The 16,097-nt window shown below is 41.4% G+C and overlaps 1 protein-coding gene across 3 annotated transcripts; it reads right to left on the reverse strand.

Moving 5' to 3' along the window:
- Positions 1–1,817: 1,817 nt before the first annotated feature.
- On the reverse strand, positions 1,818–16,075 carry klhl17 (kelch-like family member 17). 3 transcript variants are annotated; one of them, XR_013844951.1, is made up of 13 exons: positions 15,951–16,075; positions 13,209–13,473; positions 12,449–12,570; positions 11,492–11,713; positions 9,069–9,185; positions 8,706–8,919; positions 7,943–8,087; positions 7,522–7,689; positions 7,246–7,334; positions 7,013–7,086; positions 6,691–6,872; positions 2,794–3,140; positions 1,818–2,397 (listed from the first exon to the last, which is right to left on the reverse strand). XR_013844951.1 is itself a non-coding variant. In XM_080031126.1 (12 exons), exons 1-12 carry the CDS (start codon positions 16,059–16,061, stop codon positions 2,912–2,914), a joined length of 1,938 nt encoding a protein of 645 aa, XP_079887252.1. In that variant the 5' UTR covers positions 16,062–16,075; the 3' UTR covers positions 1,818–2,911. The 3 variants fall into 3 exon arrangements, 2 of the variants coding, with proteins under 2 accessions (XP_079887252.1, XP_079887253.1); XM_080031126.1 differs by having other exon boundaries at positions 1,818–3,140; XM_080031127.1 differs by lacking the exon at positions 15,951–16,075 and adding an exon at positions 15,176–15,309 and having other exon boundaries at positions 1,818–3,140.
- Positions 16,076–16,097: the final 22 nt, after the last annotated feature.

Consider the following 16,097-nt stretch of genomic DNA (forward strand, 5'->3'; position numbering starts at 1 on the left):
GTCTGTTGCTCATTTAACACTAATTGGAAAAAGAGCATATTTTCCAAAATGTTCCAAAACTATTCTTTCAGAGCTCTGAAAATTTATTTTAGACGGATTTCATTACAAACCTTAATCATCTGACACATCTGTGTCCAAATAATATGCTGTTATTACTATCTATGTGTTAAACCAGCTCTCTGTGGAGTTGTAGCCTTCTTTCTACCACTGTAAATGTTTTGCATGCTGTATACTTGGCTTGTGTTTGTATGTGTTTCGGGAGAGTAGGAGTTCATAGGTTTGAGTGTGCTCATATGCAGCCACAGGTGTGAATGCCATGTGACTGAGGTCAAGAAGGGTAAAGTGAGAGTGTTCAGCTGTCAGCTTAGATCACTATGAAAGAGGGGTATGTTGGGAAGGTACCAAGCAACTGTGAATAGTGATCCTAGCAACAAACACTGATAGCAACACTACCTTAGTGTGTGTGTGTGTGTGTGTGTGTGTGTGTGTGTGTGTGTGTGTGTGTGTGTGTGTGTGTGTGTGTGTGTGTGTGTTTTTATTGGGCATGTAGCTGCTCTTCTTACCCAGAGTCACATAATGAGAACAGGGAGATGCTTTTGCAGATGCGGGGATTAAACCTGCTGCTTTTAAGTTAAAGGATATTTATGAGATTATGTCCCACCCAGTGTGTACATGAGTTCAAACCTGTCAGGACAGATATCACATCTGAAAACATCTTTTATTACATATTTTACACAGTGTATTGCTCCATTTCGCAACAGTGCAAAATTCATAATTTTAAAGTTCTTCATAAATAACAAACACATCATAAATAAACAATTATCACCACATTAAACACAAACTTAAAAAAAGAAGCTACAGTCACATTGAAATTGCCCCAATGGATTGAAGATAAGCAATCTTTTTATTTACAGTTCGATCAGCAGAATGGAGGCCAAATTCTTGCGTGGTTTTGTGTGCCTTTCTCTTAACAGATTACCAGAATCTCCATAAAACCATCACAGCCCCTATTCTACTGGGTCCCCTCTAACAAAGGAAAAATAAGGTAGTTTAAATTTAGATCAACAAAACTGGATAAAAAAAGGCAACTTCTCAGAAGTTTTGAAAGGTATCACTGCATTACACATGAACCGGACTGAACTCCGGTATGAACTGAGTCAAAAGACTCAAAGTGATCCATTTAACAATGCAAGTTCAGGAGTGACATTCCCAAATTACCCACCACACATTCTATAGCCAGTACATTTCTTGTTAATTATACAGTTGTTTCTAGTTCAACCTTTTTGGAATAGTTAGAACCATTTCAACAATGATGTAATACAACGAGACACCACACTTGATGGAGTGTGGATGGGAATATGACAGCACCAAGTGTCAACAGCATTACTCATTAGTGTCAAGTGTTGGTTCATGTAGGTAAACAAGTACTTGTTGCTTATTGTCATTTTAATCTGGCCTTGTATCCAAGGATAACAACTCCATGTCCAATTTAACATACAGTTGACATTGACTGGTCATTATGTGGACCAACAACTAAAGCCTTTTGCACAAATGTAGAGGACATAAGGTACAGTTTCATGATGTGTGTGGCAGTGAAGAAACAAATGTAAATGAAATGCTGCATATCCAAATGCAACAATCAGTCCTCTTAACCAGGAGAAACTCCAAATGCACACAAACTGGACAACTGGCTCTCTCACACTTAGACATTCTCTTTGTCATTTTCATCAACCATATGCACATCACACATTTAAATAAATATATAAAAACACTCTTAAATAGGCATAAGTCTTATCTGTTTTCTTCTCTTAGCAACTTTAAAAGAGAATATAATAGATCCGATACATTTATATAAATACATATAGTTCAACATAATTATTTTGTTTTTATAAAAAAGAAAAAAAATATTCAAATTAGTTTACAGTTCAAAGGGCCTAACCGTTCTGTTGGTGTCCATGCTCTCTTGCAGTGTGGGAAGGGTGTATCATATTGCCTGTTACTGCCACCTAGTGTGGCATAGCAGCACTACATCATTTTATACTCCTGTCCAGAGTCAATGCCAAAGTGTAAACATGCATGGTATAACCAGTCAAAAAGCTACATTCCAAAAGTAAAATAATTCAGTTCTTTTTTTTTGTACATTATTGCAAAAAAAAATTAAATAAATAACAATACAGACATCAAAAGAAAAATCTTGCAGGAGGACAACAACATCAAACCTAAAACATTTACATTGCACATGACAGAATTTAAGTGTCCACCACGTTTCACGTTGAGTGTGTCAAACACTGGAGTGGTTGGTGCTTGAGGAGAGATCGGTCTGTGTTAACACAACTTTATCTGGGAACATCATTCGCACTCTAGAAGAAAGTGGGAGCTGGTATCTGTATGGTGGAGCTGCACAGTGTTTTAGGCAGCCAGACCAAACACAGTGCAGTCCAGGATTAATGGCAAACTTGGTTAAGCATGCAGATTGGTTCAACCACGATGAAAAATATATTTTTTGAAATCTTGGTGGATCTTTTGGGAATCTGGCATTTCTTAATTATTCAAGACAAATCTATAGATATGTTGAACATGTCTTTTGAGATAACAGGGTAATTACACATTCACTTTTTTTTGACAAGATATTTAAATTAATCACTTGTGTTGTGAATTTTTTGGAATCTATGGTTGGTCAAACCTTGTCAAGAGTGCCACTAATTCCAAAAGAGTACTGTATATTAACCAAGCTAGGAACCTTAACCAAACCAGACATTTCTTCTGTCTCTTCTCCCCCTCCATCCATTTTACCTTTCCACTCCTTTTTGTCTTCCTCTTCCCCGTCTCAAACCGAGCAGTTGCGTCTCTTCCCAGAGCCAGTCTGGGCTGTAGCAGCAGAGGCTGAGGTCAGCCGAGAGGTGACCCCGTGTCAAAGGCTGGTGGATGAAACCGAGAGCGTGGGCGAGGAGGGCGGTGGGAAGTTGAGCAGCTCTAGCACAGCCACGCCCACACTACTGCGCCGGGTGAACATGCAGGAAGCTGCCACCCATTTGTTGCTGCGCGGGTTGTACTTCTCAATGGAGTTGAGGCTGGAGCTGCCGTCGTTACCTCCCACTGCGTACAACCAGCCATCCATTGCAACGAGGTCATGGGTGCTCCTGGAAGAAAGAAAAAAAGGATTTGTTTGTTTGATACTTATTGATTAGGACCATGTATAAAATACATTCAACTCAAACAATGAGAAGAGATGTTTTGTACCAGATTTAGCTTTGAGCTCATTTCCAATGTATGCATTCTATTTAAAGTAGCAAGGTCTAGATTGATGACGGATTAATTTACAGTGGAGGCAGTGTGAGGTTTGCAATACACCGTGTTCCAAATTATTATGCAAATTGGATTGAAGTGTCATAAACTTTAAATTTTTTGTTTTTCAATTAAACTCATGTATGATATTGTGTCTCAGGGCACCTTGGATCATTGAAATTAATCTCATACACCTGTGATAATTAGTTTGCCATGTGAGCCCAATCAAAGGAAAAACTACTTAAGAAGGACGTTCCACATTATTAAGAAGGCCACATGTTTCAAGCAATATGGGAAAGAAAAAGGATCTCTCTGCTGCCGGAAAGCGTCAAATAGTGCAATACCTTGGATAAGGTATGAAAACATTAGATATTTCACATAAACTTAATCGTGATCATCGTACTGTGAAGAGATTTGTGGCTGATTCAGAGCACAGACGGGTTGGTGCAGATAAAGGCATAATGAGGAAGGTTTCTGCCAGACATATTCATCGGATTAGGAGAGCAGCTGCTAAAATGCCGTTACAGAGCAGCAGACAGGTATTTGAAGCTGCTGGTGCCTCTGGAGTCCCGCGAACCTCAAGGTGTAGGATCCTCCAGAGGTTTGCAGTTGTGCATAAACCTATTATTCGGCCACCCCTAAACAATTCTCACAAGCAGAAACGATTGCAGTGGGCTCAGAAATACATGAAGACTCATTTTCAAACAGTCTTGTTTACTGATGAGTGCCGTGCAACCATGGATGGTCCAGATGGATGGAGTAGTGGATGGTTGGTGAATGGCCACCATGTCCCAACAAGGCTGCGACGTCAGCAAGGAGGTGGCGGAGTCATGTTTTGGGCCGGAATCAGGGGAGAGAGCTGGTAGGCCCCTTTAGGGTCCCTGACGGTGTGAAAATGACCTCGGCAAAGTATGTTTAGTTTCTGACTGACCACTTTCTTCCGTGGTACAAAAAGAAGGACAGTGCCTTCCGTAGTAAAATCATCTTCATGCATGACAATGCACCATCTCATGCTGCAAAGAATACCTCTGTGTCATTGGCTGCTATGGGCATAAAAGGAGAGAACCTCATGGTGTGGCCCCATCTTCCCTTGACCTCAACCCTATTGAGAACCTTTGGAGCATCCTCAAGCAAAACATCTATGAGGTTGGGAGGCAGTTCACATCAAAACAGCAGCTATGGGAGGCTATTCTGACATCCTGCAAAGATATTCAAGCAGAAACTCTCCAAAAACTCACAAGTTCAATGGATGCAAGAATTGTGAAGGTGATATCAAAGAAGGGGTCCTATGTTAACATGTAACTTGGCCTGTTAAGATGGTTTTGATTGAAATAGCTTTTGATTTCACTAAATATGACCTTCACATCCCGCAAATTCAACAAATTACCATTTTTATTTCTTTACAACCTATAAAATGTTTTGAAACTCTGTTGTGCATAATAAACGGTACATTTTGAGTTTTTTATTTTTGAAAAAAATACCGTTATCATTTGGAGGTTTGTTCAACAAAATTTGAATCATACTTTAACGCTTGATGACTTGAAAAGTATACTGACTGTCATTTGCATCGACTATTTAGGAAAATCTGAGAAAAATATAATTTGCATAATAATTTGGAACGCACTGTACAAGCCCACTGCATGAACACTATAAATGACTGTGTTGAATACCTTATGAATGTCAAAAGAGATTGTGAGTTAGAGTGGCTTACAGATGGGAAATAATTGATATGAATTGAAAACATAGTAAAGCCCGCAACAAAATAATCTACATCAAACTGCTCGCACTGATCGCCATCTCCATAAGGTAACACACCCTAAATTACCCCACTTAAAAAATACTGAACAATCCCTTTAAGCTTATTATTGATAATGGCAGTGGTAAAGTTAATGGTTTGAGACAATTAAGAAGAGGATGTACTCCAAAAACTATTACATCTTGTGGTTCATGATTTGGTGAGATTATTTTGTCCAAGATAAATATCTAAAAATATTTTCACAATGGCACGTGTAAAATGGTATAGAAGATTGACAGATCATTCAATAACATACGTGATGTTCTGGACTGCGTAAATGGAGCCCCTAGGCAACTGGATAAGAAAAGCACTCAAAGCCAGCTGACACACACATGGGTTATTCATGGAGCAGCACAGTCAACTGTTGTCAGGTTTCCCTAGCCTGCCCCTACAGTGTGTGACTGACACAAACACAAGAAAGTGTTAGTCTATGTGTCTGTGTCTAGGGGCCTTAGGGAACAAGTGAACCTTCTGGTGTGGCCTTAAATCAAAGACTGATACCTCTCTTAATCTCCCTCCCTGATGCCAATCTTTTATCAATACAATAGTGTGAGTGTGTCTCTGTCCATGCACGCATGCTCTTATAATCACCCGCAGGACAAGTTTCATCCTCTTAGAACTTAGAAAGAACCTACTATTGTGGAAAATAGGTCAGTAAATGTTTTCTGGCCATCAGAAGGTTTAGGCAATAAGGAAGACATCCCAATGCCCTTAATCCCTCTCCCTGAAGAGTACAGCTACAGTTCATTTCTTTAGATTTTAAAATGGAAATTGTAGGCTAGGTCTGTAGATACCCCAGTGTTTCTCAAATAAAGACCAGCTGAGGTCAAAGAAGGGCCGGGCATTGAATACATTTGAGGCCACTGCATTTCAGTATTTCATTACTGGGAGTAGAACCTGTGAAGCTGGAATAGTAGAAATGGTCAATCCGGATGGCTCAGCTGACAAAGTTGTGTCTCATTTCATTTATCTCTGCAGAGCTCATGTTTGCATTGCAGTTTATATAAATCTTGTTTCATTTCTCTCCTCAAATTAAACCATTTTGAAAGACAAGCTTCTTTGTCGCTGACTGTACCTGGACGTAACCATTTTGTTTGTACCAAGCCCCAACCTCAGTGATTTTTACCAGCATCCAATAAGGAAGTGACACACATTGTAGTACCTTCCAGTGGCCACTGGGGGTAGTACCAGGACTGAGCAATTTTTCTTTGACTCACTTGAAAAATTGAGTCAAAGTCTTATTAAACCTATTTACAGCCTGGTCCAAAAAAACATTCTAGTCTGTATGTTCAGGTCATATCTCCATGACAACACTGAGGGGGGTGAATTTTTTTCTAGCAGGCTAGTTTTTATTCTTTTGGAGGTTAAAATGTATTGGCGCGATCTCTTGAGTGACATTCCCTCACCCTCGCCTCGGAGGTATACGTCACCTAGATGGGCGTATCTCCCTCCCCCCGACGTGAGGCGGAGTAAAAATCTCACAAGATGGTGACGCGCATAAACCAGGATTACTGGATGCCGTGTGAATAACTGAGGTCAGCACGGATGATACATCCATAGTATATACTATCTACGGTTTGTACTAATATGAATTGTGGGTGCAGTCTAACCTGCGTATGTTCATGGGGGCCACTGCCTCCCAGGTGTTGGTCTTTGGGTTGAACCGCTCCACAGAGTTCAGACAACTGGTGCCGTCATTGCCTCCTGCCACATACAGCATGCCGTCCAGCACGGCCACCCCGGCACTGCTGCGCCGACTCAGCATGTTGGCAATGGCTATCCATGCGTTACCCTGTTCAATCAATCAAGAAAAGTAAGCATTGGGCACATGTTCAGAGATTCATCCATCATGTATGATTTTGTCTCCACATTCAGTTGATCGTGGCAACAGACGGGGTACTTTCATGATACATTGAACAGCATACTGATTACCTGGGGGTCATATTTCTCCACTGTTGCGAGATGTGATGAGCTGTCATAGCCTCCCACTGCATACAAGCTGCCATCTGGAGGGGAAAAGGGAGTAAACACTCAGAATGTAAGTATTATCATTCAAATACCAAGTGTCCAACTCCCTGTTTTCAGACATTAAAATGCAGACATCGAAATCGAAACATGCAGTAAAGCGGAAGGTTCATAATATAATGTTTGCTGAAAGGTCTTACCAAGAGTTGCTACTCTGACATATCTCCTACGGGTGCTCATGGCAGCGATCGAGGTCCATGTACTGGTCAGAGGGTCGTAGCGCTCTGCACTGGAAGAGGAGATTTGAACATAATGATGATATGCTGACCAATTTACATCAAATGTCTCTGAGACCTGGTCTAGAAATACAGCATTGAGACAAACAGAAAAAGCGGTAACAAAATACAACAATGTAGCAGATCTAGCTTAAAAGTATCAAGATCTTCAGCGTTCATCACCAAAATGTCTCTGTGTACCTATTTAGGCAGGAAGCTCCATCATAACCTCCAGCTGCGTACAGCAGGCCGTGCAGGACTGCTACGCCCAAACAGCTTCGCCTTGTTCCCATGGAAACTTCAGGTTGCCAGGTGTTAGTGATGGGGTCGTAGGACTCCACGGTTGCGAGGTCTGAGGTGCCATCATACCTGAGGGGATGTGGATATAAATGACTTGAAAAAGGCTTTTTGATGATAGAAGTGGCCTGTAATGTGGATGATTGTGCATGAAGGAAAGATCATAACAGCTGATCAGGGGCCCAAGAACGAAGCCATTTGTGTTTTGCATAACCATAACTCAGGACCATGACTCATTTTCTGCCTGCCTCTTTAGAAAAGTCAGGTTTAGTTTTATAATGTCTGAGTAAAAGATGATTCTGGAACAACAGTTCTCATCACTCACCCTCCAACAGCATAAAGTCTGTTTCCAATGGCTGCGACGCCCACCCGTGCCCGCCGAGTGGACATGGATGCCACCATGTGCCAGCGGTCTGTCCTCGTGTCATACGCCTCACAGTCTCCATGGATGGCAAACAGGCTGCCACCACCTGTACAGTATTGGTTCAAAACAATTCTTTGACAACAAGCAGTTATCTAACTTTTCTCTTTTTTAAAGGAGAATTATTATTTAAAGAAGGTCATAATTTCAGAGGAAATTCCGCAAAGTTGCAGGTTCTTGGGATGATTTTAACCGTTGCAGGTATTTATTGTTGTTCATTAATGGCTTTTTTGAATATATATATTTTGGAGATTTATATCTTGATACACTGTATTAACAAATATGTTGTAACTGAAATATTTATTAGGTTGAAGACCAAACTGGTATTGTATTTATCTGGTTAAGTTTAAAATCATGACGCTAAGCAAGGCTACAACACCAAAACATTGTTGACTTGATTACATATTACAATATTTTGACAAAATACCTTGACATGAATGCTTTGAAAGTATTTAAGGATGAAATAAACTTAAGACCCGGGAAACATTTCAACTTTTATATGACAATACTATAAATATCCCAGACTGAAGTTCTGGCCTCATAATAAGATTAATAGTTGTATCTCTTTAAAGTTGAGAGATATGCTATTTGCACACGTTATGAGTGATGTCAGAAGCAAAAAGTAAATGATGTGTACCCTTGTGGGTACCTTCAGGGGCACACTGACCAACGGCGAAGAGTACTGGGCTGGCGCCTTCACAGCGTCGCGGGCGTGTCCGGCTGTTGCTGAGGACACCCCTCTGCTCGGGCATCAGATGGTACTTGAGGGCCTCGATCAGCAGGTCCTTGCACTCCGAGTGGTGACGCACCAGCAGCTCTGTGTCTACGTTGCTCATCAGAAAGTCCCGCCTCAGCAGCGGCAGCCGCACGCACTTCATCAGCTGTCAGGCCAAAGGGATGGTGGATGGTGAGTAAGAGTCAAGAGGAAGGATGGAGGGAATGTGATTTTGGTTTTATACAGTCAACAGAGTTCAGTCGAACCAAAAGCATTGTGTGCTGAGAAATCCTCTCAGGTGAGATAAAGTCTTACCCAAGGTACATGTTGTCTGCGTCCATCGATATCGTGTTTGACCCAGCTCAACACAGCCCGGTACACTTCTTCTTCAGATGGCACATTGAGATTGTCACTGGAGATCAAATCCAGGACCTGGGTGGAGACGACAAAGCAGACAGATATTTTCTATAATCATTCACAAGGAGCAACTTTTTAAATGAAAAGTTGCAGTTCCTTTGATTCAACTGAGGCCATCAGAAATACACCTGCAGAAGCAATCACTACAGAAAAAGAAAAAAAGAGAATGTTGGAGAGAACGCTTCCTGAGCTAACATGTTAACCCACAGGAAGTCAATTTAATTGGCCAAAGACTATTAGTTCCTGCATGTTGTACCTGAATATGTTTACTGAACTGCTGCCACTTTTCCTCTACCTAGATATGCTGTACTTTATCAAAACTGATATTTAAAAAAGGGATGGGCAGCGCTGTTTAGTGAGAGTAGTTTCAAAATGACACTCATCAAATATAATCAACCAGTCCAAAATAAAGCCAAACAAAATCATTGCAGGCACCATTTCAACTTAATTTACAAGTAAATGCTTGTGTGTTATATTTAGGTCTGTATATGTGCAGTGGTATATATTTAAGTTGCCATGGCTTGCGTGTCTGTGGCACTATATGGGTGCTGCAGTCTGAGTTGCTAGCTGGCACTGTTCCCAGATCAACCCAAAGCTGTCAGGCCTGGGTGGGGCCAGAGCAGCCAGCTGCTGCTGCTGTCTTGCCTGTAACAGTTAGCAGCCTCCCAGGAACAGTCTCCAATAATCCACAGTCACACAAAAAAATGCTGCTGCGACTGCCCCACCCACCCTGCAGTCCTGCCTGCCTATGCATGCACTCAATGAGTCACATTAGAGGTCCACACGGTGATTAGAATGCAGCAATCCTTTGCTCTCTTTATACTTGTGTATTGAAAAGTCACAACCCTGCCATGACTGACTGCTACTTACTCCACGGATCATCTTAAAGAACATATTTTACGTCTCTGTGAGTACTTTAGCAGCAAGTAAAAAACATTCCAGAATGTCAGATGTGCAGATTTCTATCAGATTGAGAACAGCTGCAGACAAAATGACCCATAGTCAGATGAATATAAACAAAGAAAATAATGTTGTCTTTTTTAAATGTGTCTTTATGCAGCTTAACTTAATGTGTTAATGTTGGATTGACACAGCATAATCAGTTCCAGGGCTTTGAAGGCCACAAAGAGAGAGAGAGAGAGAGAGAAGGCTTAGCGTTTTACTTTCACAGAGCACTATCTCATCAGTGCTGTGGAGATTATTACTCAGAGAAGATAATGGGAAAGTGATGCTGGCAGCTGTTTGTTACTTGGTTTTCACAGCCGCTTTAATTCATTGACACCTGGTGTGGCTCAGCAGGCATTTATTTGAAACAGACGCCATTTCATAGCCATTATGCAGTTCTCTCCTGTATTGAGACACCAACATGGACCTTTACGCCCTGCTTAAAACATATTCACACCAAGGCAGCCACTACACACAACTGTGGTCAGTGAGCAGCTCCACTGAAGTGGTAGGCGCCAGAGGCCTTGCTCAAAGGCACTTCAGCAGTTTATCCCACTAGTCTGGGAATATAATAAGCAGCCTACTTTCCGACACTCCACCATTTGAATGTTAATACCAAATACAGTTTCCTTTATAAACAGTACAGCAGCTGTGAAAATGTCACTCGCTTTGCCTGATTAGCAATGCCAGGACAGGGACCACAGTGCTGCCACTGCTGGGCCCAGCTGATGAATAAGTGATTGTGTGGCTAAGTTGACGTGCCATATAAAGTATGATCAAACCACAAGAGACAGTGATTGATGCAGCTAGCTGAGGAAGTAGAGAACTCTTCATAATCAAATTTAAAAACACAACATCACCCTTTTGGCCCCTCTTCAATGTGTGTAAACAGTGTTAATTAGTTTATTGTTACTGCATGTTGATCTTTGTGTTTGAGCATTTTCTTTTTAATATATTAATTATTCAAGTACAGACACTGAAACAGAAAGTTATCAACATAAAAGTCAATAATGTTTTCATATGAATTTATAATGATCAACATTTTAAATATTTTTTAAATAAAAAAATCTAAGTTACTCAGTCTAGATCATGACTTTATTTTGTCTACTCGGCTTCTACATTTAAAAAATATATATATATATACTTTTACTTTTCCAAGCTCCCTATGGTGACTGACTTTAACAACACTGCTTCATCTCAGGCAGGGCAAATTAGGAGACTGACTCACAAACAGAGGAAGCAATTTCAAGTACAGACAGATTTACCAACGCTTGTTTATTTCCCACCATGAATATGCCACCATTAAATCTGCTTCTTTCTCTTAAAGCTGGTGGCAGAAGACTCAGCAGGAGACAGACAAAAAGCATCACCCCTACCTGTTTGAGCGGCTGCAGCATGAACTCCTCTGTCTTGGACACCTCCACAAAGTGCTGCAGGACGTACTTGTGTGCTGATTTGAGAAGGTCGCTGCAGGAGTGCGTGTCGGCGAAGCCTCGGATGCCCAGGCAGTTGGAGGGGTCCAGCTGGCTTAGGAGGAACTTACAGCAGGCGTCCCTCACCCCATTGAGCTGCAGAAGGCTGGCTGCCGGAAGCAACGTCTAGGAGGAGGTAGAAATACACTTTGAGTGTTTTTCACCGCTTCATTAGAAGTGATGAATAGGGATCAGTTTCCTTTTTAACCCATTGATGACGGCTGCTGCGCGATGCCACATTGGCTCTCCTGCCTGATGCTGCGTCGCGCAGCATTATTACTTTATCTAATTTTCATGGCATTCCCAGCATAGAATGCACTATCATTGGTTCAAATACACATGAGGTGGGTTTTGTTGATTTTTTTATGACCACGTGACCACCCAAAAGTTGTGTGGTTTGCCGAAAATCATGTCAATCTAAAAAATAAAAAATAAAAAAATAAAACAAAATAATAAAAAAAATACGCCAGCTATGTCGGCGACAGAACAGTTAGTGGCGTTTGGTGCGCAGAATCAAGGTCTACTATAGACTACTGACGAAAATCACACAACACATTGCATCTATTTATTAACAATATTTAATAATTTTCTAATTCATATAATTTTGACGATTTTTAGAAATATTTGTTGGTTTGTAAGCGCTAAGGGAGCATGTTTAAATTAAACCTGTGAACCTTAACTTTTAAATGTATTTTATTTCATGTTTCTATGTGCTACACAGGCTTAGATATTAAGGTTTTGGTAGACTTGACAATTCGTACTATTTTTTCAGAAAACCCTCAGGCATTAAGGACATGCATCCTAGATTGCCATAGTCATCAATGGGTTAAAAAAAGTCTCATTTCACAATCTTGTCCCTACCTGCACGTTGCCCTCCCCGACCACAATCTCTGCTGTGTAGGCATACTGGACCAGCTGCTCCAAAGCCTGAGAGTCGATGTCATGTAGAGTCACATGGGTCTGTCGGCTCTCTGACATCTCATCTGCATGGACGCACACCAACGACAGTGGTACTATTTTATCACTGTTAAGACTGACTCACTGCTGAAAAATGGTTGCTCCTAATGTATAGAGTACTGCTGCAAAATATCAGCATAGCTCATTTGGTGCTGTTCATTTTAATCAGTTACGTATGGGGGGTTTTCAAAATTCCTGAATCTATACACTCTTGCCGTACGTGGGTGTTCCTGAAGAACTCAGTATTACAAGAGGCCTCAACAGGCAAAAGATTCATCTCCTGCTAGTTAAAAGAAAATACCAGTACAATATTTTAAGGGGGATTTTGCTGTTCGGATGATCGTCGAAGATCAGCAGATTCTGTTAACATGTTCTGATAAGAAACTGGGTCAGACAAAAGGAAGCCTAGCAGCTGAGTCTCAGAGCCAGAAAACTGATTGTCTGGAGCCACATTGTAGCCTCACAAAGGTCTAGTGTCGGGGGGAAATATGAGAGTCTAAGACCTCATCTGACCACCTGTGCCCCAGACAGGAAGAAAGTGGTAACTGTGAGAAACAGCAAAATGATGCCTGAGACATGCAACATAGGGATTTCAGAGATAAAAGCACAAAGCCAAATAAAAACAGGCGGTGTGTATAGGAATAAAGTTGTGGACTGAACTTACTGGTAAACATAGCGTGGAAGTAGGGGCTGCAGGATGCCAGCACCACTTTATGTGCCTTGATCTCTTTGTTGGACACATGGAGCACTATGTCACACAGCAAGGCGCGCTGTCGCATCCTGTTCATGGATACGAAGGAGTCGTGGTAGTGGCGCTTTGAGTTGTGCGAGATGCTGTGGCCATCGCGGTTGAGCAGCTGCATGCCCCCTTCCATCATGGTGCCTGATGCGACGGTCACGGGCTCTTGCCTGGGCCGCACTCTGGGCAACTGAAACCATGCAGAAAACACGTTTTATAAAGTCAGTTAACACCAATGTCATTTACTCATAAATATGTATTTTATCATTAGAAATAATTGAAAGGGCTTAGTGTATCCATTAGAATGCAGGTGTTATTAAAGGTGTCCAAAGCAATCATTGTACCTATTGTTACTATAGTTATACCCTTCCCGACAGCTATGACAAGAAGCCTACCAGCAAGACAGAAATCCCAGTACAATTACTAAGAAGCAAGATGTTATTACATTGACTGGAGTGAAATCAATTTATCCAATGACAATGACTGCTAACTACTAGTCACTTTAATTGCACCAGAATTTGCTGTGACCCCCCCACCTCATCCCAGCTGAAGACAGGGGTTGGCAGTGTGGGAGGAGAGAAGGATGTAGCCTGACTTAGCCTCTTCCTTTGTACTCTCATCCGCCCTGCTCTTAGATGGAGAACACCCTTCAGAACATTGCATAACCATCGTCACGAGGCATCTCAAAAGTTGTTGTCTGATGAATATTTAGGATGTACTAAGGAAAACTACTAGTTGAACCAATATTATGTGCAAATATGCAGAATGTTATGCTGGGAAACCTTATAGAGGGTAGAGAAACAGGCACGATAGCAGATGCTAGCTGGTTCTTTAAGTGTAAAGCCAACATACTCCGAACTCCTCTGTAGGAGAGCTTCCACATGGATAATGTGTTAAGAACACCCATGACTGTGTAAATAAATATAATACTTACTAATCACACAATGACCCTGCCATTTGAGTTAGCATGTCCTCAATGGGATGTGGAAAATTCCTGACCTTAAGTGATGCTCTTACTTTTTATTTTTCATTTTCAATTAATTGTTCATGCTTGCACATAGAGTTTTCTTTGTGACAACACAAGCATATTAGAACAAATAAGCCGCCACCATGATCACAGCCTTATTAGGGAAGAATATTGATCAGTTTAAAGTCCAACAAACACAACCCTCAAGGCTGAAACACCACAACATATTATCATATCGGGATAAAGAGGATTTCACATGTCCCTGCAGTCACACACAGAGTGTCATCAGCATCGTAATTATGTTGTCATCTGGTGAGAGGTAGGCTACTCTTCCAACTAAATACTATGCACTGTCTGTCACACTGAAGACCATCTCAAATTTCCCCACAGCTGCCTGGTGTCTAGCTTTGGGTCCCATTTTCCAAAACACAATAGACCACAAAAACACACATGCCCCTCTATGTAGGAACAATCTGCTCTCAAGCCCAAGGGGATACAATGAAACAAAGATGCAAATTGATAAAAGGATACACCATAGACTGTATATAGAAGAGGGATAGCCTACACAGGATGTTGACGCAGATGTGGAAACACAATTGTCACGTTTTGAACAGAGTAAAGCACTTGTCCTGTTCGTCCCAGACTTGTCTCTTAAAAATCTGCTCTGCTGCTCTGGCTTTAAAACCTTGGCTGACATCAGCACGACGGCTTCGTGGCTCCTTGACAAACATGCACAATCTTTTCGGATGAACACGTATTGCACTGTAATCTGTTTTGGGCAGAAGGATGTTTCTATGCATACATACATCAGTCTCCTTATGTGATCTGTAGAACCCCCAACCCCCACTCCATCTATTTTGAAAAACAGCAGCTATCAGCTGCTGCAGCAGCAGCAATAGAAAGAATGAATGTGTCATTTATTTACCGGTGGCTTTGTTGCGGTTATCCTTGCACACAGTGTCTTCTTCAATATGCTGGGAGATAAATCAGCAGCTTTCGCAGTCCGATTGTTTTAAAAATGGTACCACTGTCTGGCTACCTGTCCATATTCTGACTCGGGCATACGAAATATGAAGAAAGCCTCTGTATCGTGTTGTATGCGGTTGACGTCAATGCAAAAAAACTGCATGAAAGCTGACATCGGTTTGTTAAGGTGGAGCTGGAAAATTGGAGATGGAAGTAGGAAGGCTGCTCGTGCCGTTTAAATAAAAAGCCATAGGGCGATGGAGAAACTGGTCAAGCACATAGTCAGTTATTTTTTAGGTGCAAATGCCAAACATTTACAAAGGATGTCTGTTTATAATTTGACTAGACACACACGACCTTAAGCGCTCCCTATTGTCTATTCACAGTCCGGAAGTGTGTTCAATATATTCATCTTAGCTCGTGCGAAAGGCGGGGTTTGCTTAGGATCGCCATGATTGGTCGGAACCTGAACCATCCCCGCCTCGGTTAGCCCGGACAAGTAAATCAAACAGCGAACAACTCATACAATCTCTGATCAATAATATAAAGACCTTATTTATTTATTTATTTTTGTTAGAACTATGAATTTAACTAAACTATACCATAACAATGTAATACAAAGTCTTAGCTCAGCTGTGTCTGGAATGAAATTAACCAGTGCTCACCAGCAGCCGTCGTCGATGTTGTGTGTGTGTGTGTGTGACAGCAATGATATCTTCTGTTTGTAAACCTACCCAGCTTTGTGTCTTGATAAATAAACGGACCGAGAAATATAAAGGGGCAATTCTTCCTGTTCGAGTCTCCAGCTGGCTGTGTCGTGAATCATTTAATCTCACGTGCGGCATCAAAACAGTGCTTGTTCTTGTACGAACAGTTTTGAC

This window comes from Ammodytes marinus (genome assembly GCF_949987685.1).
Source record: "Ammodytes marinus genome assembly, chromosome: 7".
Lineage (NCBI taxonomy): Eukaryota > Metazoa > Chordata > Actinopteri > Uranoscopiformes > Ammodytidae > Ammodytes > Ammodytes marinus.